The sequence below is a fragment of the Triticum aestivum genome, chromosome 4D (assembly GCF_018294505.1).
Source record: "Triticum aestivum cultivar Chinese Spring chromosome 4D, IWGSC CS RefSeq v2.1, whole genome shotgun sequence".
In the NCBI taxonomy this organism is placed as follows: domain Eukaryota; kingdom Viridiplantae; phylum Streptophyta; class Magnoliopsida; order Poales; family Poaceae; genus Triticum; species Triticum aestivum.
The window spans coordinates 391,660,123-391,674,243 of record NC_057805.1 but is presented as its reverse complement, the minus strand read 5'-3'; the positions used below and the strand labels follow the sequence as shown (position 1 = coordinate 391,674,243).

At 44.1% G+C, this 14,121-nt stretch overlaps 2 protein-coding genes across 2 annotated transcripts; one reads left to right on the top strand and one right to left on the bottom strand.

The window, feature by feature from the left end:
• Positions 1-305: 305 nt before the first annotated feature.
• On the top strand, positions 306-4,124 carry LOC123098123 (uncharacterized). The gene is made up of 2 exons (XM_044520015.1): positions 306-1,102; positions 3,847-4,124. Exon 1 carries the CDS (start codon positions 546-548, stop codon positions 1,086-1,088), a length of 543 nt encoding a protein of 180 aa, XP_044375950.1. The 5' UTR covers positions 306-545; the 3' UTR covers positions 1,089-1,102; positions 3,847-4,124.
• A 3,486-nt stretch (positions 4,125-7,610) lies between these two features.
• On the bottom strand, positions 7,611-13,252 carry LOC123098122 (65-kDa microtubule-associated protein 7). The gene is made up of 12 exons (XM_044520014.1): positions 12,776-13,252; positions 11,415-11,618; positions 10,440-10,700; positions 9,871-10,086; positions 9,630-9,785; positions 9,392-9,551; positions 9,144-9,295; positions 8,936-9,023; positions 8,694-8,767; positions 8,541-8,615; positions 8,107-8,457; positions 7,611-8,009 (listed from the first exon to the last, which is right to left on the bottom strand). The coding sequence occupies exons 1-11, from the start codon at positions 12,872-12,874 to the stop codon at positions 8,107-8,109; spliced, it is 1,836 nt and encodes a 611-aa protein (XP_044375949.1). The 5' UTR covers positions 12,875-13,252; the 3' UTR covers positions 7,611-8,009.
• Between the last annotated feature and the right edge of the window lie 869 nt (positions 13,253-14,121).

Genomic DNA, 14,121 nt, shown 5'->3' with positions numbered 1-14,121 from the left:
TTGAGATCCTTAGAGGCGAGGTGGATGCCTTTCTTGGGGTATTGACAAGTGGGCTATCGCGAGTCGATACGACTTAAGAGTATGTGGATGAGGTTGGGTTCATGTAACATGTAACACCAACATAAAGGTGTTATTTTCTTATCTTCTTCTTCTTCTTTTTTTTTTGATAAAATTATTATCTTCTTTAATAGTACACACACGCGTGTGTATTCGACGGAAAAAAAACGTCGCTTGTGCACCGGATCTCTCAGATCCACGGAGCTGGCACGTTCGGCGCATGGTGCTTCACTTGGCTTCATGACTTTCTCCGAGAGAGAGAGAGAGAAAAAAAGCAAAATCCGGCTCGGACGAGCTGAGCACGCTCTACGGCCTTCTAGAACCCTCCTCGCCCTTCCATAACAGAATAGAACATCGCCATCACCTCCTTCCATTTCAGGCTTCCAGCCTCCGATCTATACCCCGATCGAGCCTCGCCGGGCGGAGGCGCTCCCCATGCCACAGGCCTAGCGGCGTCAATCTCACCAACCCACACCCCGCCGCCCGCCATGTTCGGCGTCGTGTTCCCGGACCACACCTTCCCGCTGGACGCCACCGCCTTCGCGCAGGTCGCGCCGGCCTCCTGGCTCCTCGACCTCTCCACGCTCTCCCTCCCCTCCGCGCCCCGCTCCGCCGTCGTCTTCCTGCTCCCGCCCGCCGCGGCCGCGCTGCCACCGGGCAAGGCCGTCGCCGTCTACTACCAGGCGGCCGCCAACCGCCCCTTCGCCTTCCTCGGCGCGCTCGGCCCCGCGCGCCCCTCCGCCACCTTCCAGCTCCCAGAGGCCGGGGACGAGCCGGAGCCCCCCGCCGGGCCCGCGAAGTTGGGCGTCGCCGTGGAGGACGCCGCCGCGCTGCCCTCGCCCCCCGACGAGCAGCGCGCCGAGCGCGTCGCGCTCCGCGTCGGCGAGAACCTCTTCAATTTCATGCAGTCCTTCTGCGCCGCCGACGGCGGCAAGCTGGTGGTGCCCACGGATATTCTGGACCGCTGGTTCCGCAAGTTCCAGGAGAGGGCCAAGAAGGATCCCACCTATCTAAAAAGCTTTGACTTCTAAAACCAAAGCTTTAGGTATTCCTTCTCCTACTCTCAGTGTATTGGTTGTTCTATTCTTAGGTTCCTTGGGTGCGAATTGGTACAGGAATGCTTAGCCTCATTGGGTCCCTAGTAGTTTCAGATCGTGATCTACAAGAGGGGGAGATGTCCTAAAAAGTGTAGTGTTCTTGGACCTCTTAGTTCGTCAGCTATGCGATCTGGTGTTAATTTTCATTGTTTGTGCGAGTTCATGACGTTGGTTTCAGCATAATGTGAATATGCCCCGGTGAGATGTGTACTGATAGAAGCTTGATGTTAAATATTATCCCTTTATGGAAAAATGTTGTGCTGAGATTAAGCACATCTTGTGGGAGAGAGATTGGAGATTGAATGTTTGTGCGTACTGACGTGTAAACAATTTGGAACTACCAATTGCTTTAAATCTTGATTTAGTATTACAACTGAACCTAATTTGAATTGGATGTCAGCATGAAGTGTATGACTTGAGGACCTATTAGATTCTTCGTTACTCATCTTTACTCCAGCAAATATAACGCCCTAGCCCAAATTTGATTAGTGCCTACTGTGTATTACCCCTTCCAAGGGTTGATGTCACCGGCAACATACAACTAACTGGCAGATGCAGCATACTGCTAACTGGGAGATGTCTAGGATCACGCATCAGCACGCGCGTGGTGTCGTTGCCCTTCAAGAGCAACACTCACAGGTGGCCCATGCAGAGAGTTTGCTTTGATACAATCAAACTCCATCCGCCTAGCCTGCCAACCACCATGACCCCTCCATACCCTGAACTAAACCATTCAAGAAACATATCCGTGGAGCAATCTTGAGTTAAGGACATACTAATGGAGAACCACGGATAGACACGCAAGCGTAACTACAGCACCTTGATAAGAAAGTGAAAAACCCATCTTTAAAATCTAATATTCAGTTCTTCTCAATCTCTACTCTTGTCTCTACTCTTATCTCTATCTATCTACTCTTATAAAAAGCAGAGTTGGTGATGATGGTGTGCCTGCCATCCTGCAATATAGGCCGTCCAATCTATATCTAACGGATAGGAAGGAAACTATGGCAATTTACCCGCACTCCTCTCCACATTTGCAGATAAGGCCTTCCCTCGTTCATCCTTTTCTCCCACAAGATAAACTACTCATACAAATGCACCTTCATGTTCCGTGCAACGCACGGGCATCTTGCTAGTAAATATAAATGTCCGATGGTTCCAACATAAATTATACAGTACCAATCAAATTGAACTTGTGCAAAATATGCTGCCAAAAAATTATTTGATTCTAAATTTACTTAATTACCAGCTGGTAGTTGGGCACAAAGGAATTTATTTTTGCCATCCATGTTGAAGTATGGGCATATCATTTTTTACAAACCTTTAACGTACTACCCAGAACAAATGGAGTAATTGGGCCATCCGGGAGTGAAAATCCTATCTTTAAAATTTAATATTCAATTCTTCTTGATAAAAATAAATGTCATATGGTTCCAACATACAATATACAGTACCAATCAAATTGAACTTGTGCAAAATATGCTGCCAAAAAATTGTTTGATTCTAAATTTACTTAATTACCAGCTAGTAGTTGGGTATAAAGGAATTTATTTTTGGCATCCATGTTCAAGTATGGCATATCATTTTGTCCAAACCTTTGACATAGTACCCACAACAAATGGTGTCATTGGGTCATCCGTGGATAACAAAGTTGTCCTGAAAACCCACAACAAACGGAGTCATTGGATCATCCGCGGATAACAAGGTTGTCCTGAAAACCCACAACAAATGGAGTCATTGGGTCGTCCGTGGACAACAAGGTTGTCCTGAAAACTTATGTGGGCCATGAGCCAGGCGAAGAAACGGCATTTTGGTTCAGCGTGCCCCCTCCAAAACTTCCGTGGAGAAAAAGAAGGGTAGAGCGTCTGAACTGAACGGTAGGCAGACGCCACGGAGTACACTCCAGACGCTGTCCACACCAGGATGTTGTCCTGACCGGCCGCTGTGAGCTGTATGTCCTGCATGCAAGTTCGGAGCTCGACGATTTCTGGCAGGTGCTGCGGGGTGGGAATGTTTTGCAGAATTACATGTTAGATTGTTAAATATCTGTCCTCCGTGTCCCTATACATAAATGAGACTTGCTGAATGTTGGAGTTTTCTCTGGGCTTGGTACCATTGTCGGGTAGGGTAGACATCTGGGGTATATAAATATGTATGTCAATCAGTGCGGTAACCTGTTCATCTTCTTTGTCTCCTTACAGGAGAGACCATCTCAAAATTTTGGCATGATCCTATATGAGGATATGTTTTGCCTACCCTGAGTCTTATGTATTCAACTGGATGTTATGGGTTCAGTACATATTTAAAACAAAGCACGCCTGAATTTTCTTTAGTTGGAATCGTGAACTGGTTTGTTCTGTGTGCTTGTGGCATATGATTATTTGAGTGTGATCAAGTGTTACTACTTTTCCAATCTCAGTGCAAGCATAAATTATGCACCTTCTGCAAACTGAAAGTGTCTTTGCGCCTTAGCTTCAGAAAAGGAAGGCAGAAAAGTGTGCTTTTGTTTTGGCCACTGTCTGGATAGGAAGATGTGAACTAAAAACAGGCTAAACTATGAGACTTTCACAAGCTTACTAAAATTTCTGTTCAACAGATTTGTGCCAAACATATTATTTTGTGTGTCTATTTTTTTTATTTGGTATAATGGACCATACGAGTTTATTTACTTCGTTTGGCTGTTATTTTGCAGGTAATATTGCAGTTGCTCTGCATGCATATGTGATGGCCAGGAGGATCTCGATCCTCCTATGTGTTTGTTTGTACACAAACTAGCATGTCTTGTAGGGAGTAAACCAACTCAAGGTTGCCAATCCAGCCTGTCTATTTGACAGTTGTAGTGAGAGAAGCGTCAACAAAAACAGCCATAGTAGATTAGATGGTGTAATGCAACAAACAATAGATCTTGTTGGCAAACTGTACAAAATTCCTTTGGTTAATCCTGAGCATTTTGTTCTAAATTTTTTATCATTTTGTTCAAGTTACCACTTCCTCGAAGATTTTGGATGAGGACAGGTTTCTCGAAACCGGCAGATCTTCTGGTGTCTTGTTGTGAGAAACTTTTGACTCGCGGATACATTCTTCCTTCATCTTTCCTTTTTCTGTAGACCTGTAAAATCAGACGTGTGTAAGTTGCTTTAAGCCGGCATTCAGACAGGCACTGGCAGCGACATATCTAGCTGCTGGGAACATATGAAATCCGTTCTGGAATTTTATAAGTACTCAGTGAGAAACATAAATTGTTTTTTTTACCTAGAAAACAGTAGGGAAAATCCCTACTGCATGTCATTTTCATTAAAATATAATCAAAGTATCCAGTTACAAGTGCAATAGAGGGGTTGCACAGGGTCAGTGGGTGTTAGTAATTATTACATGAGTCGACTTATACACTATCTATCCATGATCTCATTCCTTCCTTAATGGTGGGCTTACCCCTCATCATTGTAGAGTGGAAGGTGTTAATGAATTGTTCCTTGCAGTGGTTTATTGAACATTGAATTCCTTCGAAGATTTTTTCATTTCTTTGACACCATATGCTCCAGCACCCAGTAATTAATATCTCCATAAAAAATGCAAGGTTGTATCTGTGTTTAGCATCAGTGATCATATTGTGAATATTTTCATCTGTGTTCCATTCAATCCCAGTGCTCCACCAGAAGCTTTGACTGAATGAGCAGCCAAAGAATAAGTGTGTACGGTTCTTCATAGTACTCCCTCGGTCCCAAAGTAAGTGGTTAGACTTAGTTAGTATAAAGTCACATCACTTATTTTGGGTCGGAGGGAGTATAATCCTCACATAGTGAGCACCGAGTTCAATCTAGTTGCATGTTTTTTCTGGTTAATAGATCACAGGTTACCCTGTCATGAAGCATGAGCCAACCGAAAAATTCGTGTCTTGGTAGGCAGCATGATTTCCATATCCAGGTAAATGGTGGAGGGGTGGGGTTTGATGGACTCATTAATGCCTTGTATACTCCCTCCATTCCACAATGTAGTGCTTCCTCTATCCCCGTGCTTCAACTTTGACCGTAAATTTAACTATCAAGACCGATTGCGGCGGGAGCAAAAGTTATACAAGTGAATTCGTATTCGAAAGAAGTTTTAATTATGTAACTTTTTCTCCCGCCGCAGTCAGTCTCGTTCGTTAAATTTATGGTCAAAGTTCGACCTCGGGAAGCGCGGGCGCACTATATTTTGAAATGGAGGGAGGGAGTACTTTTTTGGTGCTAGGTGGAGGGGTGGGGTTTGATGGACTCATTAATGCCTTGTATACTTTTTTGGTGCTATATCCATAATCACCCCATATGAACTTCCATATGTCCATGTCCTGATTGTTCCTGATTTGTTCAAGTGAGTTGCTGAGCTGTATGAACTGTTGATGTGCAACATTTGTTTTTTTTAAACTGTGATGATTTTTATAGCAAATTCGAAAACTATACGGCCTAATGCATAAAAATCGAAACTATGACCCCGTCGGCCTTCTATTGGCTGAAGAGGGACTTTTCGGCCTACCGTTGGCCGAAGTGGGCTCTTCAGCCTCCCGTTGGCCGAAGAGTGCCCAGTTGGGCCGAAAAGCACTTTTCGGCTTCCCGTTGGCCGAAAAGTGTCAAGGGCACAAAACGTAATTAAGATGGCATCAAATGAAAAAGTTATCAACATGAAAAATCTTCGTCTTGTCGAAACGGTTGATTTTGATATAAAAATTGTCTTAATCCGACGTCGTATGCAACCTGTAGAGCCAAAACAAAGTTAGGGGCAGAAGCTGCAGAGTTACTTCGGACAGACCGAATGGATGTCAGAAAATTTGTCACGGGACACCCGGTGCACTCGGTGACACCGTGTGGAATACAGAAGAGTACACAAGTTTGGTCACGTTCACTCGGTGAGACCGAACCAAACCACTAGGAGGCTCCGAAAAATTGCCAAAGATTTTTTGATAGAATTTTTAGTCCTTTTATTGTACGGGAAGTCCAGCCGCCTCATAAATCGATGTGGGCATTGTTCGTCTGCACCGGGAAGACACATGCCGGCATTGAAGAAATGTCTCTGTTGCGATGGCAGGAATTGAGACGAAAACTTTCGGCGGTGGCGTCATCCACCATGCAAAGTAGAGGCAATGGTCACCTCTCAGGTCCGTCACCGTGCACCCTCGACGCCGGGAGTGATGCACATAAAAACGTCACCGTGTACCCTCGACGCTGGGGTGATGCACCGTAGCTCACGTCGAAGGAGACCCGGCAAAAAGCGCGGTACGCAAGCAGTCTTCCCGGTGCAGACGAACAATTTTTCGGATCAAAAATCCTAACTTTAACTCGGACAGGAATCTTTGGTAATTTTTCGGATCCATTCGGAGCCTCCGAGTGGTTTGGTTCGGCCTCACAGAGTGAACGTGACCAAACTTGTGTACTCTTCTATATTCCACACGGTCTCACCGAGTGCACCGGGTGTTCCGTGACAAATTTTCTGACATCCATTCGGTCTGTCCGAAGTAACTCTGCAGCTTCTGCCCCTGACCTTGTTTTGGCTCTATAGGTTGCATACGAGCTTGGATTAAGATGATTTTTATATCAAAATCAACCGTTTCGACGAGGCGAAGATTTTTCATGTTGATAACTTTTTCATTTGAGTCCATCTTAATTACGTTTTGTGCCCCTGACACTTTTCGGCCAACGGGAAGCCGAAAAGTGCTCTTCGGCCCAGCTGGGCACTCTTCGGCCAACGGGAGGCTGAAGAGCCCACTTTGGCCGACGGTAGGCCGAAAAGTCCCTCTTCGGCCAACAGAAGGCCGACGGGGTCATAGTTTCGATTTTTATGCATTAGGCCGTATAGTTTCCGAATTTGCTATAAAAATCATCATAGTTTCAAAAAAAATCCAACATTTGATCGAGGTAGGCGGAACATGGAATAGTAATTGTCTGATATTTTTGCCTTGTGCATTGAGATGTGATCATCATCTGCAAATGAGTGTAGCTCAGAGGATCTATCCATTATAGGTTGGCCACTCCATTTGTCTTTCCAGAGTAGAATGGTATCACTGGCAATGCATGTGGTGAGCTTGTTATAAATGTCAAATGGCTTCATATAGTCTCTCCACCAGAATGATCCCTTGTTGTTACATGATTGTGGTGCAATATCATTATAATAATGTGCTTGCCAGACTAGGTTAACCCAGGGTATATCAGCATGTGAGTAAAACTTGTGTAGCTGCTTCAGAATCAGAGCATGTTCTGTGTTTGGAGATTGAGTACTCCCAGTCCCCCTTGTTCCTTAGGTTTACATACCATTTGCCAGTTGGCCAGACAATTTCATGAATAGCGTTCATGTTTTCATATGTTGCAACATCATATTTTCAGCAGCTGGACATGCCACTGCAAGCGCCTGTCTGAATGATGATGCTTAATTCCTAGAGGTTGAATACAGCAGCAGCTGGACATTCCACTGCAAGTGCCATTCCTATACATGCTCCAAAAGATAAAGTGGAATACATCAGGTTCAACCTGTAATGTAGGCTGAATACAGGATACAACACTTTTATGTGATACAAAAAAAAAAGGACCATCTCTTGTTTCACATCCAAAATGATGATACGCAACTAGAAATACTATAAAGAGAAAACAATTAGCACAAAACAAATACATTGACACCTTTCTCATGTTCCCTAACCACACACCGATCAAACTCGCAGCTGGAATTACAACACCACCACAAAGTGCTAGGTCATGTATCTACAGCCAATCTTATCTAAATCCTGTCCAATCTTTGTCACACATTAGCATGGTCAACAGCTAGCACACAATTGCCCAATCTTGACGGTAGCCTCCACCGCAACCCTCCCCGCCAAGAAAGTCCTCTTCCCTGATCAGAAATGTCATGTTTACAGATCAACATCAGCACAGGTTCATGCAACAGATCCTGGAAATCACTTGTAACGAAATGTTGGGCGATATCATACTCAGTGCAAAACCAATGGAGAACCAGGCTCCGAGCCGCTAATGGAGGCGAAGGATGACATGCTGTCATCCTTGGAAGCCGTAGAGAAGTTGAGTGGCGTCGCCGTCATCCTCCTGTTCTCCTTGAAGTAATTGTTGTACCGGCCAGAATACGAGCGTGGTGTCAAAAGCTCAGGAGTGGCACTGCCCGCTGACACCCGGCGGGGCATCGGAGTCATGAAACCAGCCCCGTTTCCATTTGGATGATGCCCGCTCGTCCTCCTGTTAAAACTGCTTGTTTTCCTCGGAACAGACTTGGACCCAAAGATCAACTCCTTTTCTTTAAGCAATAGATTCTGCAGCTTCTTCTGGTCCTACGGTAAGAATTAATGAACAAGATTGATGACTTCTGTAGTGAGTGTAGTGCCAGAAAGAGCACGGCATGTCGAATTTATACCCGGTATCGTTTCTTATCTTCCTCCTTCTGTACTCTTCTGAGTTTTTGCTCTTCCAAAATTGCGACCAGACGAACCTTCACATGCAAATTCAATGCATCAGATCTAGTGTGCTTGACTTCTGATGATTATGGTGAGCTAGCTCAGTGACTTACCCCGTCATATAGAAATGGTGTATTGCTTTCATCCTCCCAGGCAAATGTCTTGTCTATCAAGTTGTCAATCATAGCTGCAGAATAGATGTAGCTTACGATCATATAACATACCAAATGCGACGTGGATCTTTAAAAAAAAACTAGGAGGTAGGTTGTGCTTATGAATCATGGAGCTCGGTTGAATCAAAAACACTATATGGAAGTCACTAAAGTGTCCTCCAACTGAAGAAAGGGAGACTCACTTGGAATCTTTTGAACGAGTAACCGCGCTTTTTCTGCACGCTTGAGATTCAAGTGGGCACCCCTGCCCGCACTGTACCTGTTATCATCCTGTAGTAGGACATATGCAAACATTAAAGAGGACATTAATTAAATCATAGCAGACCTGCACTGTATGATGTCAGCCAAATTTTATCTGAATATAGCATAATTTCATGAATAAAAGCATACCTGATTGTATTCCTCAAGCCAAGTCTCTTCATCACAGGCCGATAGCCATTTGTCTACTCTCTCCATGATATCTTTCCTCGTATGAGATTCCTCATTTGCTTTTGCAATTTGCGCTTCGATGTTGGAAAGAAGTTCGCAAGGATCCACTAGACCTGCAAGTGAAAAGGTTCTAGGATCGTTCAAGATATTCAGCAGGGGCATTTTACAGACCGTATGCGCGAGAGAAAAGAGATCAGTGGGATAAATACCAGAATCGATTAGAGCAACGATCTTCTCTGGTGCTGTGCTCGTATCGGGCTCCATATGTGCATTTCTGCAGATATTTTCTAGCTCTACCCTTCTCTTAAGAACAAGCTCCTTCATTCTACTCGCTTTTTGCTTAGTTAGTCTTTCGACCTCCTCTTCTGTCTGAAGAACCATAATGATACTATAAGTTAGAATTACAGCTTACAAAAAAGCGAATAATTCGATAGAAAGCTGGCAAACCTCCTGAATCGTCTCCAGTGACAGGACACTAGGAGAAGTGATCTCTTCCTCAGAAGATCCAAGAACAGCGGCTACTTCGCTGAAATGTCTCCTCTCTTGTTCTGTTGACTCCATCAGATTCCATAACTTGTGGAGTTTCCCCACAATTTCTTGCAACTGAACACATCAACACAATACAAGTAGTTAGAGAGGCTACGAGACAAGAACTAATCGCTGCCATAGTTTCACTAAGAGGAATCACCTTGGAGACTCTGGTCCTCTTTTCTGCTTTGAGCTTCAGGATAGTCTGAGTAAGACCTTCAAGGGTGCTATCACTGATATTCGTCGAATTATCTGAGTTGGTCCCATGCAAACTTGGATGCACGTCCTTTACAGTCTTTGCAAAATCCATCCCAAGCACAGCGCATAGGCAGTGCACTTCATCCACATATACAAATACTTTCTGAAGGCGGTCAGACTGAACAAAAAGGGAAAAGTATTTTTATTAATATGACACAGCCAAGAAAAATAGCATGAGTTGCCATTTCAACTGTATAATTCTTATAGCTATTAGTGTGTTGGCAACAAATGTTTCTAGCTAAAGCAGTAGAGAAGCGTACAGTGGTTATGACACAAATGCTTATTGTTTACAAATCCCTTTGTGTGAGAAGTTAAGGTACAATCAAACAATTTTGATGGTTCTACACAAACGGTCAAACCTATCTGATTCTGATGACTGGATTGAAGCAGCATATGCAACTAAGTACTCCCTCTGTAAAGAAATATAAGACGTTTTAGATCACTAAGTATTTTAGTCAAGGCCATTATTACCTTCTCTTTTTGTAAATTGCGTAGCTGCATTTGAAGATCAGCAAGTCTTCTGGTTGACAAGTCATGATCATTGTTCAGACGTTTGGACGAACCATCATCATGCTGATAATTGTGATCAGATATTTGTGCATTTATCGTCTCGATTTGCGATTGCACATTTGAGAACTGTTTGATTCTTTCTTCTTTCATGGCCCTGAGATCATCCAAGAGAGGCGTCACTGCAGCAAGTTGTTCTTTCAACGATGCATGCTTTTCATTCACCTGAAAATGAGAATTCATATTACTAAACAACGGAATATACCTATTTGTTCATATTGTACAAAGATGTCAGTTGAAAGAGTTTTTGGTTCCAGCACCACTAAACATGAATCTTCATGATTACAGAACAGATAATATCTATGATACACAAAATCTTAGTATTTTATCGTTGTTTGGCGTACTTCAGTAAAGTCTCCTAACCATTCCAAGAGCAATCGCCTTTGGAAGGTGCTGCATAGGTCGACCTCGCATGGAGATGGAAATTCTAGATGCGTAATACAGGTACCCTTGAATAATAATAGATCACCATATTCAATAAATCTTTGACTAAATGGATGGTTAGCTGTTATACAGAATTACAGAATATAACCAATTTCTATACTGCCTTTTCTTTTCTTCAAATATTTACCCATCTCCATCCATCATATGACCACGAACCAACATGCTGACTTAGTTATTCATGTCACATCTTATCATCAATAGCTTAAAAATGACAGCCAAACCGCCGAATATGATATATTCTGCACAAGGTGCAGCATGACATCAACAATGATTTCATTACTTCTTGTACTCAATGAACTACCAATATTTCAGTCTCTGTAAACAAATCAACACTTAGAATAACATGACACTTGAGCTCATATTCAAGGAGGTCCATTGGTTAGAGGCCTTGCATAAGAAAAGAAATTAGAGATTACGGCAGGATATGTATTATACCTTAAATTGTGTAGTATTTTCACCTATCGAAGCCACTAAAGCTTTAAGCTCTGCTTCTTTGGCCATCACTGACTGGCGGAGCTGGCTTCTATCAGCATTGGCACTGTCGACCTTCCGACGATACACACGCATACACTCCGCTTCGAGTTCTTGAAACATCCGATCTTTATCTTGTTCGCGCTCCCCGATCTCTGTCCATATTTGCTAAAAAGGAAGTCATGTGTCAGATAATCAAACATGAGGAACAGAAACAATGCAAAAATAGAATCTGAGTGTGTAATATTTATAAGAAAGTAAGTGTCTGCCAGTACCTAATAGCAACTATGATAATCAAATAACGTCCACATCATTAAAATCAAAATAAACAAAATTTTATCTGGTGCTACACCCACGTTTTAGTGCATGGAACAGAACACCACAAGCAACCAAAAGACCCTACTGGCACTCTGGCAGGACTTCTGTTGAATGTTGAACACGCAAGCTGATTGCTTGACCTTCAACCTTCCAGGCCTATTCTATTTCCTTTTTTCTCATACCTCCTAATAAATTGGGAACACAGGATTTTTTTTCTTTTCTTTTGCGGCATCAGAAGGTTGCATAAAAAGTCCATAATAATTATTAAAGAAAAACTTCCCAGTTATGATTTTCAACTTAAGCATGCTTAGTGCTTTGTTATGCTTGTAGGAATTTCGAGTAATAATAGGTAACTTGAGATTGTACTAGCAAGCATAAAATTATTCTGCTTTCTGGTGCTACAGCAGGCAGTGGCTTCAATCATTGGGATCGAAGCAGTGCTATTTTTAAGCCCCTTTCACCTCAAACAGTTCAAGTGGGAAGGAAAAGTAGATCTCCCTGCCCCCCTCACCTCTCAAGATTCAGAAAACCCGACGGTAAATGAAAAGTTCCACCTAAAGCCGAAAGGAAACTGTAAACGGAAGCAACAGATTCCCACTGCTGTTCTGAAAATCTCACTACATATCTTTTAAAAATCGCAACCTTTTACGGGAGAGAATACCAGAAGCTTGCGACTGAAGAAAACAAGAAAACAATTGGGCTTTTATGAACAATCCTGGAGAAACATCGTCCTCGTCTTTATCTTTGAAAAAACGCGGGCAAATTAAATGCATCAATCAAATCCAGACGGCTCAAAATCTGCAACTAGGAATACACTGCAAAATTTCAGAGTTCCTGTAGCCATGACAGGACTGGCAACATGATTGGAACGAGCGAGTAAATCAAGAAACCGGCGTCTTCCGAACCTCCCAAATCCTCATGAAAAAGCAGAGAACAAGCAGTAAATCAAGCAAAGGATGCCGCAGACAGAGGCCGCATTTGCTTCTGGGACTGGGAGAGGGACGCACCTCGAGCTCGCGCAGCAGGGAGCCGCACGGCGTGTCGAAGCTGACGCTGCAGCGCGCCGGCCTGTCCAGCCCGTACCCGGCCATGGCCGTCTCGCCCATCTCCTCTCTCCTGAAGAAGGAGGAAGCGGCTGGAGGCGAAGGGGACACCTCGGCAGCGCCCTCTCACTGTACCCGTCGTCCTCTGGCCTCCTTGGTCCTGCCGTCCTGGCGAAAGGACCGAGAATCCCAAGCCCAATGCCCGGCGGCCTCCTGGTATCCGCAACCACCAACCCTTCCTCCCCTTCCTCTTCTCTCTCCTCGCGGCACGGCACGGCACCCCTCGGCTGTAGAGGGGCAGCGGTGGTTGCCTGGTTATATATGGATCTCAGTTGAGTCCGGTGCAGTTGGTAAGAGCGCATACAAAAGGGAAAAGAGAGCGAGGTGGTGATAAGGCGGGGGCGGGCGAGAGGTTGGAGAAGACGACGACGGGGCGGGGAGTTGCCCGTGAAACGCGAGAAGCGCAGGGGCGCGCGTGCATGCGATGTGATGAGGAGTTGCGAACTGGGAACTGATGACGAGGAGCAACGGACAGAAAAACTACAGCTGTTTTCTCGATCCGGTTTGATCAACAGTTTTGCCCTCTTCTCTCTGTTCGTTTCCGAGAGCGTTTTGTCGGTGAAATGTGGTGACAAAATCTCAACTTTTGTCATCGTACGTATCCGGGTTTCTTTTTACTGTAATTTTTCATGTGTGTTCTGCTTTTACTGTACCGTACGGGGTTTCACGTGAAGCAGTGGGCGCACGCTTGGAATATGCTGGCAACGATTAGTATGGTCATATTGCGTTGTAAAGTGTCAGGATGTTTAGCTGCGTTATTCAAAAGATATACTCCTATGTCGCACCTTCTGTCCTTTGTGTATAGAGCACAATTATCCGAGGAAATGGGTGCTTCTGTCTATCCTAAACCGTTGTGATAACTTATGGATTTCAATATATATTTGACGTGAGATTGTTTGGGTAAAAAAGTTGACGCCCTCGATCCCGGTCGAACGTATGGCAATTAGGGCATCTTCAACACTAACACGTAAATTTTTTGGACATCTGTCCACGGAAATTGATGCGGAAGCCGACCATCCAACGTTGCCGCATCCATTTCAATCACTGTTTGAACTAACCGGACGGAATTCATGCAAACACGACGGATTTTATATAGACCGAACGAAATTCATTACATTTTAGACATTTTGTAACTGAAAACTACACCAGACTAAGGTAAAACTAGTATACCGGCGGCGGCGGCGGATATCCATCCCCATGACACAACGGCCGGCCGCGGCGGATCTCCGTTGTCTTTCCCATGTCTGGCA

What these genes read in the sequence shown, in the direction of transcription:
- LOC123098123 (XM_044520015.1), top strand. Translation starts at nt 546, where the DNA reads ATGTTCGGCGTCGTGTTCCCGGACCACACCTTCCCGCTGGACGCCACC.
- LOC123098122 (XM_044520014.1), bottom strand. Translation starts at nt 12,874, where the DNA reads ATGGGCGAGACGGCCATGGCCGGGTACGGGCTGGACAGGCCGGCGCGC. An exon ending in CACTGGAGACGATTCAGGAG is followed by an intron (nt 9,552 to 9,629) that starts GTTTGCCAGCTT and finishes ATGGTTCTTCAG; the next exon opens with ACAGAAGAGGAGGTCGAAAG. An exon ending in GGCTTGAGGAATACAATCAG is followed by an intron (nt 9,024 to 9,143) that starts GTATGCTTTTAT and finishes GTCCTACTACAG; the next exon opens with GATGATAACAGGTACAGTGC.